The sequence below is a fragment of the Elgaria multicarinata genome, chromosome 7, assembly GCF_023053635.1.
Source record: "Elgaria multicarinata webbii isolate HBS135686 ecotype San Diego chromosome 7, rElgMul1.1.pri, whole genome shotgun sequence".
Taxonomy (NCBI): domain Eukaryota; kingdom Metazoa; phylum Chordata; class Lepidosauria; order Squamata; family Anguidae; genus Elgaria; species Elgaria multicarinata.
In genome coordinates, this window is record NC_086177.1 from 35,307,434 (window position 1) to 35,332,117 (window position 24,684).

General features: G+C 42.7%; 1 protein-coding gene across 5 annotated transcripts in view; it reads left to right on the plus strand.

Moving 5' to 3' along the window:
- The window catches only part of PHACTR1 (phosphatase and actin regulator 1), a 288,343-nt gene that overhangs the window by 145,363 nt on the left and 118,296 nt on the right, over positions 1 to 24,684 (plus strand). For 2 of the 5 annotated variants that reach the window (XM_063130397.1, XM_063130399.1), the window contains exon 1: positions 11,889 to 12,162. The exons of the other annotated variants lie outside the window; for them this stretch is intronic. In XM_063130397.1, the coding sequence (XP_062986467.1) occupies positions 11,904 to 12,162 (259 nt within the window). In that variant the 5' untranslated portion in view covers positions 11,889 to 11,903. Of the gene's footprint in view, positions 1 to 11,888; positions 12,163 to 24,684 lie in introns of those variants that run through there. 5 annotated transcript variants of the gene reach the window in all.

The window sequence follows — 24,684 nt, forward strand, 5'->3', positions numbered from 1 at the left end:
AAGAATGGGACACTATGAATGAAAGCTAAATTTAAAGGCAAATGGCTTTATCAGGGTCTGTAAAATGGGGAAATAGATTATTTTCTTCACTACTCATTTAAAGTGTAGGTACTGCAGAACTGGTGTACATTGTAAACGTAAGTGTTATTTATGTGACATTCATGGAAATAGATAAGAATTGTTCATACCTGACACTCAAGTATTGAAAGTGCATCAGTGTTTTTGAAATATGATATGATGTGGTTAATTGCTTTATAAAAGGGAGGGAATTCTAAATAGTAAAATGTGTAAAACAGTACGGAAGTCGGCCCTGCAACAAAATGTTCCAGTATGGAGCAAATTCCATTCCCTTTTCCACCCGGTTTTCCACTCCCCCCACCTCCCTTCAACAACCAGCATTTCATGGCCACTGAGCATGCTCACTCCTCTTTGAACTGTTTTTAGGATTCTCCCAATTAGTCTTTTTTCTTTAAAAAAAAAAAGGTAGTTCTGCAAACTTTGGGGTTCCCCTGAGTCTGATGTGACTGTACTGCTAAGGCTGCCCAGCATGGGTGTTGCAGTTTTGGCTACATAAACAGTGACACTCCCCCACTGAAGACTGGTGTGTGTGTGTATCTTCTCTTTCACACACACACACACACACACACACACACACACTGTTCTTGGCACATATATCAGAATACTAGTAAGACGGAGGCATGTTAGGTTGGCAAAAGTCTCCTCATATAGTGAGTAAACTCTGAAGTCAATAAAAACAAATTGTTGGTGTAATATCTTTAATATCACTCTGTTATTTTGGACGGGCTGTGGCCAGATTTGTAGCTGGACTAAGAGCTTTTCTTTATTTTTCACAAGGCAGGAATTTTATTTAAATCTGTCCCTTGTTCCATTTCCTCTTCCTCTATTGTTGAATGTTATGTTATTGCATGTGTTCAGAATCTGTCTGGCACAAACGTCGTAATAGAAAGGCCAATGAGAATGACTTAGACTATGGAGTTCTGGCTTAAAAAATGGATGTCAGGAGATATTTTGGATATTTCTTTGGCTTCCTGTTGGAGACGTCTGTAATACCAGAGCCATAGGTGGGAACCTGCCTCCCTCACAGTTAATCCAAGCCCATTTTCTGAATTTCAGTGCTCATTATAATAATAGCAGCAGCAAAGAGGAAGTTTCTACCATTTGACTTACTGGGATATAAAGAAAGGCGGAGGCAGTTTTTCAGTGAGAAATCAGTCTGCTGCTGTCTTCCAGTATTCTGGCAAATGTCTGCAAAGGCACTGAGATGCCAGACAAGCACTTGGAGCTTTGTACAAAATGAAATAATTGTAAACGTTAGGCTGCGATCTTATGCACGCTTGCTTGGGAGTAAGCCCTCTTGAACCTATTTCTAAGGAAACAGGCATAGAACCAGACTACAAGACTGAGGGCAGAATCCAGCAGGGCGCTTCCACCCCACCAATTCTCTTTTACCCCACCGATTGCGTTGCACAAGTAGCCCCCACCATAAGGGAGCTCCTGTGACCTGCCTCTTTCCAGAAATGAGCATCTCCACTTCTTTGGGGGCTGCCCCTAGGAAGGACTAAGGCAGGATCTACACTACTGTTTTAAAACAGTTTATAACAGTAGTGACACACTGCATATACTGTTGTGAATCTGTTTTCAAAGTGTCATATCCTGCTTCTCCCTTGCATAAGTGGTGAGTCTCACTTGCACAATGCAGTCAGCAGGACCCACTGATGGTGCAATGGAATCGGCGCGGTGGAAAAGAATCAGTGGGGGGGGGCGTGAGTGCTTGTTGGATACTGCCCTGACTTTTGGGGGGCCCTTTCATATTTTTTAAAAAGCATGATTTATTATTTCCTGTCTTTCCCCTAAGGAGCACAAGTGTATATTGTGACCCTTCCCTCCACCACCATGTTATCATCACAACAACCCTGTGAGGGAAGTTAGACTACAGCAGCTTTCCCCAACTTGTTGCCTTCCAGTTGTTTTGGACTATAGTTCCTAGAAGCTTTATGCTGGCTGGGGGGTTCTGAGAGTTGTAATCTAGCACATCCGGAAGGCACCAAGTTGGGGAAGGCTGAGCTAAGTGATAGTGACTGGGCCAAGGTCACCCAATGAGATGAGTGGAGCAAACGTGAGGTCTCCCTAATCCTAGGCCCAAACAGTTAACTACTATACCTATACCATGCTGGTTCTTACTGATTTTGTCCTGTTTATTTCTCAAATTTCTCTGAGTGCTTAATAGTATAAAACAACCATAATATAGAACTCATTTAGGGTGAGGCTCCTATGGTAACTACCTTAACTACCACCACCCTGCGCCCCCCACCCACACATTTTAGTTGCCGACTTGCTAAAGGTTCTGACATTCAGAAAATATAACTATGAAAATGGTCATCTTTAAAGCTTTTCTAATGAGACACATAGATATAGGGAGGTTTAGAATTAAGAGTTAAAAGTGGGACCTACAATAAAATGTTGCACTGTGGAGTGTCCCTGCTCAGGGTTTCTGTCATTCAGACATATCCTTCTCTGGGATACACCATTCCAGCCCCATCCTACACTGTCTGTCTCCCCACATACAATTGACACTTGGCATCATCAGTCCTTTGTTTGGCTATTGTGGGAGAGTCACTAGATGGCTACTTGTGAAACGCCAAAAAAAGAGGACATTTCATCACCTCAAAAGCTGGCTGTTGATTGTTTCTGCTGATGGAACAGCATACTCCACTGAACTTGAATGCAGCTGGCTAGCTTTGGGAGCATACGCCAGGCCATGAGGCACACAGCTCTCTCCCACTATACCATCCTGCCACCTCGCAGCATCTGCCGCCTGAGGTGACTGCTTCACCCTGCCCAGTGGTGGGACTGGCCCTGGCATGGATGGTGCCACTGTGACTACATAAGGATCAGCACTCAGAGAATGAGTTAGCACTTAGTATTTAGGATTTGAATATATAGGGACCAATCCACCAAATGTTACCACTGCTGCTTAGCCTTGATACATTTCAGCGAAGCTTATTGTGAGCTCATTAGGATATATATGGGTTGTGTGTGACAGCAACACTTTGTATTTTGCCTTTCTTTCTTTATTTATTTTTTTTGAACAATGTTAGTTTAGGGGAGGGAGGAGAGAGAGAGAGTAAGCAGGGCTGAAAGAGGGAATTAATCACAGCCGGTTGACATCCATTAGAAAGCAAGTTCTTTTGAAATCTCTATTCAATTACATGTTCTAAAAAGGGTAACTTTCAGTCTGACAAAACCCCAGAGGTTAGATGTGATGAGGCATGCAGGAAAGGGAAGGGGAATGAGTAAACTTGATCTAACTCAGTCTACTGGCTTGTACAACAGAATATTATTAGTTAACATATGATGATACATTTTTTTGCCTTCTTTTTTTAAGCCTTATTTATAGTGCTCCACTTTTACATCTGTATCCAAGAAGAACTTGCCTTTTGTTCCTCTCGGTTATGTGTTGTGTGGGTGGTCCTGCATACTTAAAATACACAGGCAGATTCTCTACCCCCTGTGTTGACAGCAACTGTATACTTTGCAATTGCCAATCACTTGAGAGATGCAGGCAACTAATTACAGCTGATGTGGGAGGATAGAGAAGAGGCTTCTCTGAATTGGCATGTACTGTCTATACTGAGCTTTGCTCTGATGTATCTTCAGAAAATCACTGCCCCAGTAGAATAAAATAGACCTTTGGTTTGAGTAGGGCAGATCCAGATTCAAATTACTGCTCTGCTACACAAGATCATAGGATGTCTTCGAGATGTCACTCTGCCTAAATGATAGTGGTGGTGCCACAGGTGTGACCCATAGTATAGCACTACGTTACTCAGTTGTGGCTCATAATTCATCAATTGATGACCAGCGCCTAGGAGATTGGGAGAATGCTAGTGCTTAGTCTAGTGGAGCCCATTTAAACTAGCCATGTTGTACTGTGGGCAGCCACCCCCTAGTGCGCATGCCAATTCCATTCTCATAGAATTCAGTGGTATTCTCTTAGGGCTAGAATGGGGAACCTGTAGCCTGAGGCCTGCATGAGGGACTTAGCCTAATTTCATGCATGTGGAGGGTGAGAAGGACAGCAGGAGAGGGCAAAAAGCAAGGGGAGACCCCCACAACAGGTGGAGTCATGGAACTAGGGCAAGTGCTCTGCAAGCAATCAGTTCAGAACTTTGGCAAGGAGGTGGCGGAGAACTGGGGGGAATCCGAAATGTAGCACCAGAAAGAATGGTAGGGAAACCCTTTGAAAGCAATTGAGGACAGAGGACGCAGCCAGGACCCTTCTTCCAGAGACCTCCCTTAGGTGATGTGAATAGGATTTCTGTTCCTTCACAGAGGCTGTGCTCGTCTCCTTTGTTGTTTTTATCTGACCCTCTGTTCTGATACACTGCTTAGTAAATACAACAATTTGGGGTGTGTTTTATTATAAATGATAATATTTCTGCTTCTGAAGATGTGTGTGGGGTGGGTGGGTTGCTTTTTCACTAAATAGAAAAGAAGGGCAAAATGTTTCCCAGTTTACCAAAAAACCTCAGCCTAGAACTGTGTTTGGGGGTGGGTCCCCCGATTGCAAAGTTCACCTAGGGCACCAGTCCCTGGCAGCTAGTCTAGGACCACCCGGGTGATGCTATAAGAACTGTTACCCATCCAGTTAGAACCTGGACCGCAGCTTAACCAGGCAGGCACTACAATGGGATGTACTGTATTTCTGTTTAAATTATAATAATTATTTCTAAATTTGCATCCGTACATCTAAATGAGCATATGCAAATGTTGTGCCATTCATATCCTCTTTTGTCCTGTTGTTGTTATTGATGATGCCTTTTTTGTTTTTGTGGCAATTCATAAACAGCCACCCTAATCCTCTCCCTAGGTAGTCTCTGGCCCTGGCTTGGCCCAGACATACTTAGCTTTGGCGAAGGAGCTACAACAGCATTACAAATTGATGCATATCATACTGCTCTCAATTTCCAGTTGGTTTCATCTGGGAAGAGATTAGGTTTCCTTTTCAGCAAGCATCGGGATAATCTTTACAGCTAAATGGGCTACTAGTGGCTCTCCTATGCTATTAGACCATGATGAAATCTGACATTTCTTAATTGAGGTTCCTAGACATATGATTAGTTGGATTTTAAGATAGCTGCGGCACTGACATTCCCCTTTGAAACACCCAGCCCCTATACCAGTGATGTTTGCTGTGTCATGCACAGATCTCTTTTTTTCAACAGTGCAGAATAATGTATGCTGACGTGCCCATGGATTTGTAGCCAGTTGATCACGTCATAAGCGCTTAGCTCTTTCTATAATCATGTGTTTTCAGACTTCTGTATGAAGTTCTTAACTGTGTGAGGCCAAACGTGATGTGATCTGAATAAGAATCTTATTCAGATTACTCTGGTGAGCTAGAGAATGTGTCGGGCCCTTGTTGTTGCTGCTGCTGCTGTTATTTTAATATGTGATTTTGTGAATTGTCTCACATGAGTCATGATGGTTTCACAACTATTGAGCTGTGATGTGATGAGCTATTATTTTGATATGCTTTCAACAAATACAGTAGTATTCATATGATTGGATACCTTGCTCCCCCCATCCCAGAAAAGACCAGTTTCACTAGACCCTACAGTGTGTGTGTGTGTGTGTGTCTGTGCTTATTTTCTGTTTCCAAAGGCTTGGCATAGGAGGGTAACAATTGAGAACAGTTGCAAATGTTAAAATTAAACCCATGTATCAACCTATCCTTGGCCAACAAAAGCCAACCAAAATAAACAAGAGTCTTTTAGGAGGTGCTTCAACTCATATTTGGACCAAACATGTACTGACTTGTCCCATTGTACTTGGAAGACCAATTCTATATCTCCTCTCAATCTCTGAGGCCAACATCTTAGATTCTGTGTGAAGAAGAAAATGAAGATAATATTTGTAAGATATGCTTAAGGCTTTCTTTAAGTTAAACGATTTCACGAGAATGATTTTGCCTGGTAAAGAACACACCCCTCCAGTCCAATTTTGAATAATAAATTACTCACAGTACATGCAGGAATTTTCTTCAGTATGCTGCAGTGCCTAGGGTGTGGACAGTGAAATTCATAAATGCCTGAACATATTTAGAGAGAGGGTGAAATAATGATGGTGGTAGGTAGAAAAATATCAACATGTTTTCTGTTGGCCTGGATTTCAGGAGGTAAACTAATGTAAAAGACCAGCATTTCTATAGTGTTGCATTTTAGTTAGAATTGGGGATATGTAGTGAATCATGAGATAAGCTTTAGAAGATATAAAGCCCTCCAACACTTTGTACTTATTTCTTTTTGTAAACCTCCTGGTGCTATTGGTAAATAATTATGTTTTAATAATACAACTGCCTTTTAAAGGTAAACAATTAAATGCCCTGATCCTTATTTCTTAACAACTTTTGTCATCACATCTTTGAAGTCTTCAAGGCCACATTTTTAACAACCCAATAGAGTAGTGTAAGTCTACTCAGAAGTAAGTTCCATTGAGTACAATGGTGTTTACTCCCAAGTAAATATGTAGAGGATGGCCACCCTAGTTGAGACGTGAACAGCATTTGATAGGGTGGCCATATGTCCTACTTTATAGAGGACAGTCCTCTATTTGAAGGGCTGTCCAGTCCAGGTTTGGTTTTAAAAATCGGTTGTAAGAAGGGATATCAGTCTTGACGTTTCCCACCCACAGATAGCATGTGATCCAGGGCAGCAGATTGAGGACGCACACAGATCACCAATGTAGTCTTCCCTATTATGACAAATACATTATATTTCTGTTTAAATTATAGCCCTTATTTCTGAATGTGCATCTATACATTTATGTATAGATAATGTGCATTTAGTTGAGCTTTTAAAGCTCAACTAAAAACTTTTCTTTTTCCTAAAGCTTTTAAAACTTGATGTTGTGCAGACTTTATACTGTTAGTTTTACCCTACCCTGTGCCTGCTTACCCTACCCTGTACCTGTTTGCATTCTCTTCCCCTCCTTATTGTTTTACTAGGATTTTATTAGATTGTAAGCCTATGCGGCAGAGTCTTGCTATTTACTGTTTTACTCTGTACAGCACCATGTACATTGATGGTGCTATATAAATAAATAAATAAATTAATTAATAATAATAATAATACATATAAATTAGCACCTGCACATTTTCTGCAAATCGCTTTCCTGCAGGAATGTAGAGCAGGCCTCAGGCTCTAGGCAAATAGGGTGTAGCTAGGCTAGGAGGAATGAAGGCCCCAAAACAGGCAGGGTTGAGAGGGACATTATTATTATTATTATTATTATTATTATTATTATTATCTGTGAGGCACTGTGTAGTTAGTGTGGACAGAAGCCATTTGCCAACCCCTTGCATGGTCTGTTGTGAAGCTGGGGTCAACAGGGCCAGGACAGCCAAATCTGTTCCAGCTGTGAAGTACAGTTTCTCCACAAAGAAGGAGAAAGATTGAAAGGAATCTTAAAAACTTGCAGACAAATGGTTGGATCCAGGTCTGGCCAGACTCATTAAAATCAGTGAAATTTAAATTATGACTAAATTTGGATCTAATCCCACCCCACACACAGATATTATATTTATTATTACATTTATACTTTATTACATTTATATCCCATTCTTTTTGGGAGGGTTTGCAAGGAACCCAAGGTATCTTACAGGGTCCTCCTCCTCTCAATTTTATCCTCACAACAATCCTGTGAGGTGGGCTGAGAGTTAATGAGTGGCCCAAAGTCACCCAGTGAGCTTCATAGCCAAACAGGGACTAGAAACTGGATCGCCAGGGTCCCTATTTGGAAATAACACTGATAAAAATTATAGAAATGAGTGTAAAAGCAGAAAAGAGAAAGGCATGCTTGTCTATGCATTACATTTTTATCTTGCCCTTCCTCCCAATGACCCAGCTGAAGGTGTACATGCTCTGTCAGGTAGGTTAGGCTAAGAAAATGTAACTGATACGAGGTCACACAGAAAGCTCTGATGCTAAGCAGGGATTTGAACCCCAGTGTCTCTGATTTGCACCATACTAACAGTTATTGGAGGCACTACTAAGGTGTTTGGGTAAAATTTGCTCAACCTCTATATTTAAAAAGAACTGCGGTGCAATGAAGTAGAAACCTCAGTCAAAATATTGCAAGAGAAGGGGGAATAAACGCTCGCTTTACAATGCTCCAGATGTTTTGCTTGGAATAAGCTTCATTGACCTGGAATATTGAAATGCACCAACATTGTCACTGAAGCATGGTGAATACTTTTGATAGGGTTTTGTTTCAGAATGTTGGGCTTGAATTTCAATGTCTTTCACAATGCTAGAAGAGTCATGTGGAGAGAGCAATTTTAAATGTAATATAATTGTAAGCAATTTTTTAAACATGTCCACAGCATCTGTGGCTGTTTCCCCACTCATGAGATCAATATTCTTAGAACCATTGTTTGGTGAACCTAATTTTGTCTGTTTTGTGTGATTTCAGTTCCATAAAAACCTGAGCATATCCGTTCTCTACTCATCAACAACAACATCAATTTTATTGTAGTCAATAGTTACATTCCAGCAAAAGTTACATACAAAAGGACTGAGCGTACATTTAACTATTAAAAGGACAAGTAATCATAGACGATCTACTCATAATAACCACCCCTTTACCACTGCAATATTCACTGAATCTGACAGGAACTAGAGAATTCAGCCACTTTCCATTTCACAATAATAGTGAAAATTAGGTTGGTTGGTTGGTTTGTGTAGAACAGGGGTGTTGAACCCCATTTCAGCCTGAGGGCCGAATTCATTTTTGCAAAGCTCTCAGAGGCCGTATTGCAGTGATAGGTGGGCCAAAGGCAAAAGATAAAGGGTATACACACACACACACACACACACACACACACACACACACACACACACACACACTGTAGCTTAAAGCTATCACTGCCAGTAATCAAGCCTTAGGAGAGGCATTTCCAGGTTGGGGAAGACTGGTCTAGAGCAGTAGAAAACCTTGGTGTCTGTTAGATTTCATGGCATTTCTGTGATATGATTTCTGAGTTAGGATTCAAAATCAAGCTGTCTTATTTATTTATTTTATTTATACTCCACTTTCTACCAAAAAATAACACTCAACCCATGATACTTGGAGGATGGTGTTATTGTTGCAGATAAATTGGTGCCAGTATGCAGTTATGTTATTTCCCATAAACTTTGAAAAGCTAATTGCCAGGTTTTATGTGTGTTGAGCACTCTGCACTTCACTCCTTGTAGGAGCAGACCCTTCTCAGCTGAGGGAGGTTTCCCTTCACAGAAGATGGGAGCAAATATGAAGCCCACAGAAGAGACATGAGGTCCAAAACTGATGAACCAGGTTCCTCCTGCAATGTTTTGTTTTTTAAATGCCCACATTTTCCTAACAGGCACCTTGGGTAATATTGAACTATGTCTCGCTTCTCTCTACCAGTTCTGCTTTGTGAACTGGCTTGGTCATGTGCTGCATAGTATAGGGTGTGTGTGTGTGTTGAATTCTTGCCTTGGTGTATCATGGATAGAATGAGACTTGACAATTCACTGCCTTTCCATTAACAGGCATGATTTTCCTCATGTCCTCCAGCCCACACTTCTGTGCTGCTGCTATGATGCATTCTCCAGTGCCTTCAAGGGCTGCGGCTCCTGGGGTCTTTTGGCCTTTCGTTTTCCAGTCTCATCCCTTCTTAAGCATCCTTCAAGAGGTCCACCTCCATCCTAAATAGCGTGAGAGGTACAACGCTTCTCCCTGGGCCACCTGCCCAGCAAAGAGGCGGACAAAAGGTTTTGACTTGGGCTAAAGGTTTTGTTTAGACTTTATCGGCTTTTGTGGTGGCCTTTAGTGTGTGTGGGGGGGGAGGGGGATCCTGCCTGGGCTGTAAGTATCCAAGGGTGATACTTACAGTTCTTCAGGTCAGCTGCACTTTGCAAAAAGGAGTGGCGGGTAACAAAGAGAGCGCATTCATCCTGAGATTAGCAGTCTGAACAGCCTTGGTGTGCCTGCTCTTCTTCTGGGTGACCCTTGGGCAGTATTAGTCTAGGGGAGGAGGATTCCACTTTGGGAGAGCTTGCCCCTGGCAGCCAGTATCAATGGGTGTCATTGTGAAACGTAGGGCAGAAATAGCCTCTTGTGTGTGTGTCTGCCTTTTTAAAAATAAGCCAACAGAGAATGCAAGAAGGGGAGTGACAAGCGTCTATTAAAGGCTGAGATGAAACTGGCTTCTTTGGATGCATACAGCAGAGGCAGCTTTTATTCTCTTCTGGGAGGGATAGACAGTTGCCTCAGGGATCAATTTGGCCCCCAGAATATTCCCATCCAACTCTCACCTTGCCAAACCTGCAAATTCTGAGAGCCACAATAGAGGTCTTTGAATCCTATCTTTGGGATGACCCATGTCTTTTTAACAAAATTATTTTTTACCAAAAACGGCCGTGGGGGGAATCTGGATTGGGACTGCAGTGCAGGGGAGAGAGTTTAACCTTTCTCCATGCTGTTTTCTCACTAAAATTGCATGATTAGCAGAATGTTGAGTGTAACCCTAAGTCCCATTAAACTCTATGGGACTTACATCTGAGTAGACATGCAAAGGATGACTCAGTTACTTACTTAAAACATTTTTTTTCTACACATCTCTTCAGCACCAGCTTTTAGGGCAATTTGCAGAACTGCAAATAAAGCTGAAAGACAACCATAAAGAGGAAAAAAAGCATAATCATAAACAACCGTTAAAAGCAGCGTAAGGATGAGCTCAAACCATTTTAAATGCCTGGGAAAATCAAAAGGCCTAGTGCCTTGAAAGCCCCCCTGGGGGAGAGAGTTCCAACAATGGGACACATCACCCCACAATGCCTTCTCCCTAGGTGGCACCCATCTCATACCTGGCAGCGGAAGCACCCAGAAAAGAACACTGGCAGCTGACCTCAGCGCGTGGACAGGTTGATGTGGGAGCAGGCAATCCATCAGGTGCCTGGGCCATAAGCTGTAAAGCAGAGGGTGTTGGACCTCTGGCCTTCAAGCCAAATCTGCCCCACCAGGGTTCCTAACCAGGCTCTCTGGAGTTCCCCAGTGCCACGCCCCCTTTGCCGTGACCACCGATAGTTTGGCTTTTCCTGGCTTTTGCCCATTTTTTCCCTATTCTAAAAGGTCGGAATGCAGTAAGAACTTTTAAGCTGAGATAGGCTGGTTTTGCAACCACTGGAATGAAGCCCTCAACAGCTGCTTTAAAACGGAATTCAGCCCTCTGGCTGACTGAGGTGCAACATCCTTGCTGTATCGGGCTTTGTAGGGAAGCATCAGCACCTCGAATTGAGCTTGGGCACGGACCAGGAGCCAGTGGGGCTTTCAGCGCCTGTGCGATGTGTTTCCAGATGTCGGACGCTTTCCGTTTTCCATGTTGAATGGCAATTAGATTGAAGCAGGGCCTCAGGTGCTGCCTAAGTGCCATGGGATGAAGAGTGGCCATGTATCCTGCCTAAAGAGCTGCAGACCCATGTTAACCTTCTGCTTGTGCACCACGAAGGGAATTGAAAAGAAGAGCACTCTGGCTTGCCGATGACTTCGCGTAGTATCTTATGCCTGCAAGGTGAGCTGAGGCACACAAGGTGTATGGCCAGAGAGAGGAGCGACAGACCAAGTGCATCCTGCAGCTCCTGTCATTCCAATTGGTTAAGGCAGCAGGGTCACAGAGGTCACCCAAGGCTCAGTCTGTGCTTTTCTCTGCTCTCCCTTTCTCTCTCTCTCTCTCTCTCTCTCTCTCTCCTTCCCCATCCCATCCTCCCTCCTCTTTTAATCCTTGTGTATGAGGGGGTGAGAGAGAGGGAGGGAGAGCGAGAGCGAGAGTGGCAGATAGACGCTAAGGCGAGAGTGAGCGGATGGCGGATTCCGCACACGCCAGGCAGCCCGGGATGCTTTCTTTTTCATCCTCTTCTGGCCGCAGGGATGGCTCTGCTCCAGAGAAGAGTGAGGAGAAGCCTAAGAAAAGGGCTTTCTATCTCGTGAGGATGAAGCCGCTGAAGGAGCCGATTACCACTGCCAACAACAACAACGTGTCTTTTGTGATCCACTGTCACATAGGCAAGGAGATCAAACACATATGCAGCAACTGCAGTCGCGGGGAAGAAACCCGTGACGGTGAGTGCTCTGGGCTGAGTCCTCTGTGTTACGAGAGGGAGGGAGGGAGAAAATGTTTTCGTGTGATGTTTGTGCATACATGTGTGTGCCTTAGTCTCCTAATTACTGGAGACTAAGCCTGCTGCTTAAGGGACTGAGGGAGAAGAGGAAGAGGAAGCAGGGAATAAATGGGTTTGCCAGGCGATGTGGCATGCCAAGGAGAGGGGGGGAAGCAAAACAAGCATTTTTACCTTCATTCGCTTGTGCCCAGCATCCACAGTTAATGAGTCCTGTCTGCTAGATCTACTATTGAAACTGCTCAGTGTATTGCTTGCTTTCATCATCATTGCAATGGCTTCGTTAGACTTGCCTTTTCTCTCTTTTTTTGACTGTGGTACATCAACTTTTCCCCCCTCGTCCTCTGCCAACGTGCTGCAGTAAGAGTTTGCCTGACTTAATTATTGGTATTTAGGAGGCTGCTTTCTGTGGAATCGATCTTTTGTGTTTTTTCACGGTGCCGTCACTTCCAAACACACACTGAGATGTGTGCAGAATTATTGGCTGAAATGTTATTGATGTCAGTGTGGCACCTTCTGTCAGTCGGTTGCCAACTGACCTCCGTGCTCTGTTTTCGACACTGAGTGTAAAATTCAAAGGTGGGGGGGCATTCAGAGCCTAATAGAATCACAAGGGTTTTATACAGGTAAGCAGATCTGTTCTCCGTTTTTGTAAAAGAGCAAATGAAATGTTTTGGCTGAGCAATGAGAGTGACTTTGGATTTTGCCGGTGTCAGCAACCAAAAGAGGCGGAAAGCGACAAGGGGCATAAAAACAAGCCAAGCAAAAACATCTTTGGGGATGGTGCCAGCCATATCCTTTTGCCTGTGCTATGGGGCTTCATGTTTCTCGTAAGATTAAAAGGCACTTGAGTTAGGACCAGCTCAAATAGATACGCTAGGCAGAGCTCATTTCCTGAAGGTCAGTGAAAGGTTTTTGATTGTAAATCTGAGTGGGAAAATACAACTCTCAGACCTGGCTGCTACCTGCAGTTGCCACTGCTTTATTTCTCCATTTGGGATGAATTTTGAACGGTTAAAATGTCAGTGTGTTCATTCTGCTTGGAAGAGCCAAATATTGTCTGGATTTTGACAGCTCCTTGTAGTCCAAAGTAGTGCAGTTGCAATGGAATAGTTATGATGGGATTCGCCCCACCCCCCAAATGTCTTTCATAAATGGAGACTTGCTAGGATCATTAGTTTACCTGTGTTGTGCTGCAAGTAAAAGCAGGCTAAATTGTTGTGTTTTGTGTGGGGCAACCGGATAGAGTGTTGTTATTTTTAATACACAGTGATCTAAAATTTGCTTTCAGTAGTACTGCTGTAGCCAAGAAGAGTACTTGGCCCACACATTATGTATATTTTTGCTGTGATTTCCCCCTACACCCTTCTGCTTATTACCGGTGACAGCAAAGTCCACTGGAAATTAAACCTAGAGATTTGCAAAGCAGGAGCAGCAAGTGCCTTGCAATCTTTGCATGATTCATTTATCCCAAAAGCAGGCTAAGCCACTTATTTAAAATATGCACTGACTGGTTTAATTTAATTCATCTCTAAATGCATTGCATCAGCCCCATTTATCAGTGTCCCTGGTCTCAAATGTTTAAATGATAATGTAAGAGGAAAAGCATAAATATTCTTCCTTTAATATATGTAAGCATGCATATCTTTAAACATAGTGCTCTGGTTCCAAATATATGTCAGCATTATAGAGGTACCACTTGATGTCAATCAGTAGTTTTTAATGGACAATGGGATTTTTATTTTTATTTTTTAAAAAATATTAAATCATTTTTAGGCTGCCTTTAAGGGTATCTCATTCGAGGATAGAAAAGTAGTAACCCTAGGAATGTTGAAGAACATGAACGAAACAGAGATTCCCAGCTGATAAATCTTCGAAGAGATTTGTAATTTTGATTTCACCAAATTGAAGCTGTACATGTCTGCTCCCATGCAAGTTCCATTCATTTCAATGGGACTTGTACTAAAGAAGTTAACAGTAGATTATGCTCATTCCTTTTAACTGCAAGGGATTGAGTCCTTGCTACAGCATTGCAGAATTGTAAAATGTTGTAGATCTGAAGGGACTTATTTTACATCTGTTCCAAACCCCATGCAATTCCATACACCATACCACAGAGTAGCGTACACAGAACATAAACAAGTTCTTTGGACATCCTCCTCATCAAGAGAACGAGACAGAAAGTTGAAGATTACCATGTCTGAAGAAAAGGCTCTCATTCTGCTGTCCCTGGGCTAGGAAACAAGCATTTGGTCAGTGTTTGGACTATCAGACACTGGCCTTATTCCTTCCTTTGACCCACCTTCTTTCTTCTTGCCTGCCTTTCTCTCCACCACCACCAAAGAAGGGGGAGGAGGCCCAACTGAGTGGGAGCCTCATGCCATTGCAGGGTGTGCATTGCTTCTTGACTTGGGAGACCTTGCCAAGGTACAGCTCGAACCCCTCTCCCTGAGTAGGGAACAATAAGCAGTGGACATTCATTGCCTGGCCCTTCTACATGCAGACCTAAGCAAACACATCCTCAGTTAATGGTGGCCTAGAGGAGATGCACAAGAGGCTTTCTATGTTTTTCCTCCTAATGCAAGGTGGGGACTTGTGGAAGCCTACTCTATGCTCCTAAGCCCACTGCCTTATGCAGAGTCAGACCAGTGGCCCATGTCACCAAGTACTGCCTCCTCTCCAATGACTCAGGCAGTGTTCTCTCCCAGCCCTCTAATTCAAGATCGCTTTTCAATTACATCCTGCCTGCAAAGGATGTGTGTTACTACAATACCGGTCTATGAACCCTTCCCCATTTCTATCACTCCTGCCAAAATGGCCATGAGATTTGACAGCGAGCTCTGCCATTTGGAGTGAGCCTAAGCAAGATTCTGGTATACCACTCAATGCAAAAGTCTAACTTGAATCTCCACTATGGATTTCTGTGCCTTTTGAAGAGACAATATATAAATGAAATCCAATTTGAAATATTCTCATGGGAAAAGCTTTAAGGCACCTGATATTGCTGCAGCATGCAAGACAAAGAGGGACTGCTGGAGAATCTCAAAGTCTCCAGATTACAATTCAGCCCTGTTCCTATATACACTAGAAAGACATACAGGGAGATGGGGCATAGCTTACATATCACAAAATGGGGACACAAGGGATATCATAGCCCTATTCAGGTGTCCTATTCATCAGTCTCACATGCTACCAGTTCCCTACTCACACTTGTGCTACACTTACCCAAATCCTTATATTTTTATACGCCGTATTCAGGGATTCTGAGCCTTGTGGAACATGACATTGTGAAAGAGGGGAAACTTCTCTATCTGTGGAGGTTCTCCATGTAAGCCAGCAGGTGGATTTTCCAGCATTCGCCAGGAGTTGAGGGCAACAAATGTGACTATTATTTATTATTTATTTATTACATTTTTATACTGCCCAATAGCCGAAGCTCTCTGGGCGGTTCACAAAAATTAAAACCATTAAGAACATAATAAAACATCTAACTATCTAAAAACCCAAATACAAAATACAATATAAAAATCACAACCAGGATAAAACCACACAGCAGAAATTGATATAGGATTAAAATACAGAATTAAAACAGCAAAGTTTAAATTTAGGTGTTAAAATACTGAGAAAATAAAAAGGTCTTCAGCTGGCGACGAAAAGAATACAGTGTAGGCGCCAAGTGGCTATGTTGAGGGGTGGGGCTGGAGTGGTCCTTCTCCTGACATGTTTGCCCTGCTCAGGTTCAGAACACCTGAATGGGGCTAATAAAAATATAAGTATTTGGGTTATTCTTACACTTGTGTGGATACGAAACTTGCAGCCCATATGTCAAATATACCTCACAAGGCCTCCCTGGCCAGCCCTTAATTTCATCCCTTACCCCTGTCCCAAGCGCTTGAGCTTTAAAAAGGGTTCCCTATCCATGCATTCAAAAAGGCTGAATAGGGCTTATAAAAATATAAGTATTTGGGTCAGTGACTCAGTGTGGCACTAGCGTGGGTACAGAACATGCATCCAGTGGGCCAAATGTACCCCACAGGGCCTCCCTGGCCATGCCCACAATCCCACCCCCAGCGCTTAATCTTTTTTTAAAAATCCATTTGGTGGCAGTGGAAACTTTTTAAAAACCTAATTGCAGAGCATGAGACAATTTAAGGGGTGGCAGCTGGGGAGGAAATGATTAATTCTCCAGCAGCATGCTGCAACCTCCCAAAAAACACCTCCTCCAATGCAGTTAGAGTCTCAATGGGCTCCAATAGTGAGTGTAATTGCTGAGGGGTATCTAAGAGAGAGAGAGAGAGAGAGAGAGAGAGTGATACTGGGATATCCTGAGAGATACCCTACCTACTTTTTGCTTTGATACTGCCCACTCCTGGCATCCACCTCTTGGAAGGTTAGCTGTGAGTGAATGTGGCTGAAAAGGATCCCCCACCCACACGTCAGTGCTCATTTAAGCACTCGTCTTCTAGCCATCCTTTCTTCTTACCAAATCATCTTTAGCTGTTAACCAGACAAGCCCACAGAAAAGATAATATCCGCATTGATGGCCACAACACTGCTGTTAGTGCTTGCCTGCTTTCAGCTCAATAAGCAGGCATTCTGGCTTGAGCTCTTCAGCAGATTCTCTTTGTGGTGATAAGCAAGCTTGCTCCTGATGGCCATGTCCTCTAAAATGCCGACCACCATGGAGCTCCATACATTCAGAGACCCTAGGAAAGAACAATCAGTTAACCCAATGGGATTGCCATTTCTGTAGAGTTACATGGAAAAGATGTTTCAAAAGAGTGGGCAAAAAATTGAAATAACTGATACCAAGTTCCATGGCAATAGTATTTTTACTCTCTGTCCTGTCGTTCTCTTGTACATCAAAATACGATTTCTAAGGACTGCTTCATATGTTAAATGTTTTTTGTTTTTAAAACAAAACAAAATCTCCAACATGCAAAGCAGCCTTCCTCAACTTTGTCCCCTCCAAATGTGTTGGCCTACAGCTCCATCACCCCAGGCATTATGGCTGGGGATGATGGGATTTATAGGCCAACATATCTGGAGGTCACCAGGTTGGATGAGGCTGATGTAGATGATCATATGCGATGATCCTACATGTACGCTGTCTCAGCAAATTGTAAGCTTGTGAGTTTGTCATTTGCTGGGAATCTACATGTCAGGTTTACACCTTTCCCCAAATCATAAGTGTTTTGCATGTAGGGAATGCTTAACTTGTGAAGCAACCAAGAGGCTGGATTTATTGCTCACTTTGGTCCTGTTCAACACGCTAAGCCATGATTAGGCCACTAACCATTTTGCAGCAAATGGTTAGTGAGTATGTTTAAATTGTGGTTATGTAACCATCTTGGTTAGGAATGATTCATATGATGCACTAAGCCATAGGCCCTGTTCAGAAGACGTTACACCACAGCTTTAACCACGGTGAATAAGGCAAAAAGCCATGGTTTAAGGTGTCTTCTGAACAGGGCCATAATGTTTAGCTCAAAATGCTTAACCACCATGGCTTAGTGTGTTGTCTGAACAGGGTCTTTGGCCTTAGCTAGACCTAAGGTTTATCCCGGGATCATCCCAGGATCATCCCTGTTCATGTAAATGACACACAGGGGATCTCAGGAGCAAGCAGGGACAACTCCGGGATAAACCTTAGGTCTAGCTAAGGCCTTTGTATCTATAAGCAAGATTGTAAGCCTATGCGGCAGGGTCTTGCTATTTACTGTTTTACTCTGTACAGCACCATGTACATTGATGGTGCTATATAAATAAATAATAATAATAATAATAGAGGGCAATGAGAACCGTCTGAGCTTTTCAGGTGCAGCTTTCAGTATTGTTCAAAGATTTCACTGAGAGCTCACACATTATTTCCTTGTTTTTATCATTGCTGGTTTAACTTGTTACCAGTGCCTAAAAAAACAAAGAAGTTTGAACTTTAGAGGAGAATACTTTTCTTCCCAACAAGAAAAACATATAATTGCAATTCCCAGCTGGACTTTATGACTTTGGGTTCAGCTGTTCAAGCAGGGGAAAAAACCTGCTTTGCAGTTAAATGAAACGTTTACTATTAAATAAAGCAAGGTGATTATTTTGCTACCTACAAAATGTAATTATTGAATCAAATTGCTCTCTTCCAGGTAGGTTGTAAAATCTTGCCGTTTCTCTTTATGGCGATATTTTTTCCCATTGCTAATTCACATATGGTTCACGGGCTTTAACAGTCTTGCCTGACCGGCTCTGAAATGAAGATAATGCAGCCAGCCGCTCACTGTTTGAAGCCATTTATGATCGCACCTCTTCCAAACAGCCTTAATCCAATCTAAGGGTGTCCTTGATAGAAGAGGAAAAAATCACACTGGTAAAGTGCAAACCAGGAAAGCTGTAACTGGGCCTCCAGTTTCATGGTGGCATTTAGGAGAAAAGACGGGGAGGGAGAACAGAAAGAATGAAAATAAAATTGGATGGTGTGCAGCGCTGCTTTCCATAAGCCAATTGCACACACCTGAAGGTCTAGTTCTCACTGAGGTAAACTCATATTTGAGCTATACCCCTTCAGACTATATCTGGATGTTTAGTGTTCCTATGTTCGAATCTTCCATATGACATTTTTAAAAAAAAACCTCCACAGACGAATTGACAGAGAGAAAAGTAGCCTAGAGTTAGCTTTCTCCCTAACGTCTCTTTTCCTATGTGGAAGGCATGTTTTATAGGTAAGAATATCCAATCCTGCAAGACCCTGCCTGCAGTATGAAATGATGCAGCCCAGGCACAGGTTTACATTAGGCGTGCATTTGGCATAGCTTGGCATTGCTGGCATGGGCTGTTGAATGAAGTCTGTCGCACAGCAAGAAATCTTTTCCTTTGGCAGCATATTTATTAAACAAAATGTGGGTATGGTATTACTCTCCTTTTGGTGGGAGGGATACATCTGTACACTTGAATACAGTGCACAAGTATGATAAATGAGGCTATTTCAGCTGATCCTGTAAAGCAGTAACACTGCCAAGCCCCAGTGGAGTTACATTTATTTTTCAAGGAACCTGAAGGTCTCCTAAGACCAAGTGAGTAATACTGATGGGCTGGATTGTTTGCTCAAGCGCCGTCCTGTGCTCAGAGTTTTGCAAAGCAGCACTTTCCCTAGGAGAGCTGGGGAAGCCCCCAGTGTACTGCTTAACTGCGGGGTTGCTAAGGCCCATGAGTTTTGAAATTTTGATGTTTTCTCCTACCATAGACCCATCTGGTTAAGTTGTGGAAATCAAAGATAGATAGATATATCTGCTTAATCTATTCTAAGATATCTTAGAACAGCCATACCCAACCTGGTACCCACCAGATGTTTGGGACTTCAGCTCCCATTAGACCCAGCCAACATGGCTAATGGTCAGGAATGTTGGGAGTAAAGTCCAAAATATCTGGAGGGCTCCAGGTTGGGGAAAACTGCTCTATGGAAAGCCAAAACATCACCACAGTTAATCTAAATTCTTCACACTCAACAAATTCTTTGATCAGTCATGCTACTTCTCCTGTACACTAATAATAATAATAATAAATAATAATAATAAATTCCTCTCCACCTTTCAGTGAAAACCCTTGTTTACACTCTGATCAGTTCCCTGCAACCTTCTCCTCTACGACCACATTGTGCATCTTGCCCTTCACACAAAACTCTGCTGTCAAAATCTTCTACCTTTCTCACTATTTAGACCACATTAGTCCACCTTTAACCTCTGCGGTGGCTCTCTTTCTAATGGTTCACATTCTGCTTATGGTGGCGGAGTATGAGACTTCCTGCTTTAAGATCATTTCCAAACAACAGATGAACTATATTATTTATTTTAACTTGCATAGATAGTGTGGTGCAGTGGTTAGCATGTCAGACTAAGACTGGGGAGACCCAGGTTCAAATTCCCACTTTACTATGAAGGTCTCTGGGTAACCTTGGAAAGTCATATATTTCAGTTTAAGGTGTAATGCTATGGGTTGCACCCTTGTGAAACGGAAGCTTGGAGGCTTCTGTACATCCAGTGATTGGCTGAGCTGCTGCCAGCAGGGTTGGAGGAGATTTTCCCCCCTTTGGCTTCTGTGTTTTGTTTTATTTTGTCTAGACAGGCCTCTGAGTCCATCTTGAGAGATCTTCGTATCCTGGCCTCACTCTTCTCGTCCTCCTCCCTGTCCACTGGCAAGCCCCTTTTCTGACCTCTCTGAGGCTGCTTTTACAGCCTCTGGAAACAGCCGGCATGGCTGCAGTGGCTGCAAGGGGGCTGGGGAAGGGATTGGATGCCAGAATCTTCCTTCAGAGGTTGTAGCCTTGAAGGGGAGCTTCCGAAGCATCTTATGGTACCTGGGATGCTTCTTCCATGCCGTCCCTGTGTAGTGTGGTGTAGAGCCAGTGTGGTGTAGTGGCTAAGGTGTTGGACTGGGAGTCGGGAGATCCGGGTTCTAGTCCCCACTCAGCCATGGAAGCCCACTGGGTGAGTTTGGGCCAGTCGCATACTCTCGGTCCAACCTACCTCACAGGGTTGTTGTTGTGAGGATAACATGGAGAGGAAGAGGATTATGTACACCGCCTTGGGTTCCCTGGAGGAAAAAAGGCAGGATATAAATGTAATAAATAAATAAATACATTACATGGTAGTTGTGAGAATAAAATGTAAGGGAAGGGAACTATATATGCTGCCTTGAGCTCTTTGGTGGAGGGATGGGATATAAATGTAGTAAATAAATGAATTGTATTAAAAAAAAAGATTCTTTATTTAAAATTTTGATTACATTTATATCATGCCTTTCTACTAAAAAAATTGCTCAAGTTTGCTAGCAGTAACATAGAGATAATAAAGAATGATAATGAAAACATAAAAACTAAAACTTAATATTAACAATGCTATTTTTTCATGTCTAAAAGTTTTTTTCTACGGCTTTGCCTCTTAAAACCATGACTACAATGTGCTCTGAATTCCAAAATCCATATTATTGTAATTAGGCCAACCAAAAGATCACCAAAAATGTGCAAGCTTTCAAGATCTCCAGATCTCATCATCGGACAAGATGTTACAAAAAGCTGGTTTAATTGCAGCCATTTCCCCTGGCTGCTATCAAACTGGCTTTTTGTAGAAATCTTGCCTGATGAAGAGACTTTGCTCCATTTCATTTGGAAATCTTGAAAGCTTGCACATTTTTGGTGATCTTTTGGTTGACCTAATAAAGGTGTTACGCTAATATGGATTTTGGCATTTTTCTTACAGTCCACATGGCTACCTTTGTGGGAAGGGGTTAATAAACAAAAAGAACCCCCAGAGGCCATTTTCCCCTTGTTTTGCAACTGTACACCTTGTAAGCCAAATTTTCCTCAAGCAAATTTGCTCACAAGATTCATTACATTCATTACATTTCTATACTGCGCAATAGCCAAAGCTCTCTGGGCAGTTTACAATTAATACCCTTAAAAAATGCATTCAGTAGTAAAACCCTTGAGATTTTCACTCCCATTCTCGGTTATATTGAATCTTAGGGGGATTGTCTATGAACACACCATGCTCTTCCAATGCACCTGTAGGCCAAAGTGGAGGCAATAAAGCTGCATCTTCCCTTCCTGCCTTCTGTGCATGTTTGGAATCCCATGATGTGGAGGGTGGTGGTGGGATATATATAAAAATTCCTAGGGTTTAGAGAGTGAGGAGAGTCTAGTTGCCTCCTTTGCTCTTGTATGCAAAGCTTGGGGGGTGGTCAAGAGGTCTTGTGCAGTGTGATGTAGTGATAATCAACTGAGAGTTACATCACACTTTCTGATTACGAAAGGAGAAAAGCACAGAGCAAGGATGACTGAGCTGATTATATGTGTACTACTGAGACCTCAAAATGGATTTTACTGGCAAACTTCTCAAACAAGGAAATAAATACAGTCACATCTTCAGCCGTGAGAGTCTTTTCAAAAAGGTACAATAAAATAAACCTCTTTCCCCGAGTCTTAATTTCTCTGCCTGGGGCAAGCAATTAACAACGTTTGTGTAGTCTTTCTATGAATAATTCATAGCCCAATTAACTGCCAATGGCAGGAAACAGAGTCCCTAAATCAAATGGTTGTACACAATCAAAACTATGTCCATGCTGGAACTGATCTGGAGAGATGGAATTGAATGATCATTCAGCCAATCATATGATGAAATAGCTGTGGGTCTTCTGGAAGTATTGGAAAACACTTGGGCATGAGGAAGATAGAGATTATAGTATTGGCAAATGGTCCTTTTGGGAAATTGGGTGTTGTGGAAGGATATGGAGTTTTTCCAACAATGGTCCCAGGAGCAATGTTTCCAATTCAGGCCCATCCTTTGTGGCATAATTTACTTTGTTTTCCGTCAGAGGACTTCATGACAAGAAGGGGAAAATATTGTTCTCACAAAATTCACTCTGACCCTCACTGGTCAAGTCAATCAGAGCTTAATAGCCTTATGCTTTAGTCCTTAACCCTGTGAACACATAAACAAGACAGACTTTAAGATTATGGGTTAATAGTTTTCCACTGGATAAGGGCAATTCATCATGTTTGGCAAGTGACTGGTGCTCTGAATAGAGAATCAGTGACCCATGATCCACCTGCAGGATCTCTCATGGTAGTAGACTCCAGATTTACCAGCTGGCTCAAAAACAATTGGCTATTCAGTCTGTTGAAGTATATCGGCTGTATATGTGATTGCACTGGAACGTCTGGAGCTGCTATGTTTAAGATTTCCATCTCTCCCAACTGTATCAGCAGAAAATATTTTTCCTTGACAGGTCCTGTTTCTTATCAAATTCTAGAAGAATGCTTGTCATTGTGGGTTCTTTCAGACGGAGGACACTTAGCGCTACCTATGAGAAGGCATTGTGCAGCCATTCCATCATTTCTTTCTTAACAAACTTTCTGCAGTAAGAGGAAAGAGAGAAGAAGTGGCTGGAAAACACATGCAGGCTTTGGATGGAAGATGAGACAGGGTGAACAAGGCAGTTGCTGATGCTGTAAAAGCCTCATCTGGAAGCATCCTGTGATGGACTGGAGGGAGGGAGGGTGATCAGAGGAACAATCTGTACAGTGGAGGAACCCATGGCAGATGAATGACATCGCTATTGGTTTGGACCCAAACCCACCTGCATTTGGTGGGTTGTATCCAATGTCAGACCTACTTAGAGCAGACCCACTGAAATTAATGGAATTTAAGTTAGTTATGACTAGCTTCAGTCCCAGTCATTTCATTTTGTTTACTCTAACAGGACTGACACTGGATACAACCCTATGATCCCAATGTTTGCTTTGGGAGGTAGATTCCATAGTGATCATCAGCACTTCCACCTCTAAAGCTTGGAGGCAATGTACTTTGGCCCCTGAAACAGAATGGAAGCTATTGAGAATGAACCAACTCCTACCTGCCTAGCCCTTCTTCTTATGACAAGGAAGAACAAAAGGTCCCAGGTTCAATCCCTGGCGTCTCTGGACAGAGCTAGGAAAGACCCCTGCCTGAAACCCTGGAGAGCTGCTGTTCAGTGTAGACAGTCTTGACCTAGGTGCCCCAATGGTCTAACTTGGTATGAGGCAGCTTCCTATATACTCTGTATATAGCCCTGCCCGGGGTTTTGCTTCTTACATTTACTAGAATAACAAAGAATTGGATCGCTTGGCAAGCCCAGAAAAAACATCCCATTGGCACCAATGGAAATAATTTTTGGAAATTTAATTGCCATACAGGGGGGATTTGAGGGGGTGTTGCAATATGTGGGAAGGGGAGGGTTGACCCCAGCTGCAATCCCCCCTGAAAATTGCTGCCTGCATGTCAATTAAACTGTGGGGCACTGGAAAATAGGCCCATACCTAGCAACACCCTTAATCCAGGAGCTGGAGAGAGAATCTGTTTTTCTTAGTGTCCTTCTGCAAAGGAAATGTAAGGCTCCCGAACTTAATTGAAGCTGTTAATTTCACCATTTCAGCATCTATAAAGACATAAGGACTGCCATATTGGTCAGAGTAGTAGTTCATGTAGCATGTTGTGGATAATGGCCACAGCCAAGTTAAGAAAAAAGAACAGATGCGACCAACCATTTTTACAGTCTCTGCAGCCTGGCTCTCTGATTCCTCTTCTGTGTCAGCATGATGATTCTTGCACCAAAGGGGTCACTGGTTGCCACTCCACTTCTTGCCTGCCTTTTCACCTCCATTCAGAGCCTTTTCATCTTCATGCGGAGAAAAACTACTTAAGGGGAAGGACAGTGCCCTTTGTCTCCCTCAGACTGACATTTTGCGGTCTAATGGATTCCATTTGGAATACAGATTAAAACTGATCTGTTTATTTAATGAATGTATCCTAATATGCCTTCCGCCTGTGAACATTTTTTTTATAGAGAGAGAGCTGTAAAGGAGTTCTGTCTCTCGAGGCAAGAGGCAGGTCTTGTGGATGAGAGGCAAATGATGTGCTGGTGCCCCCTGTGTCCAGGCATCAAG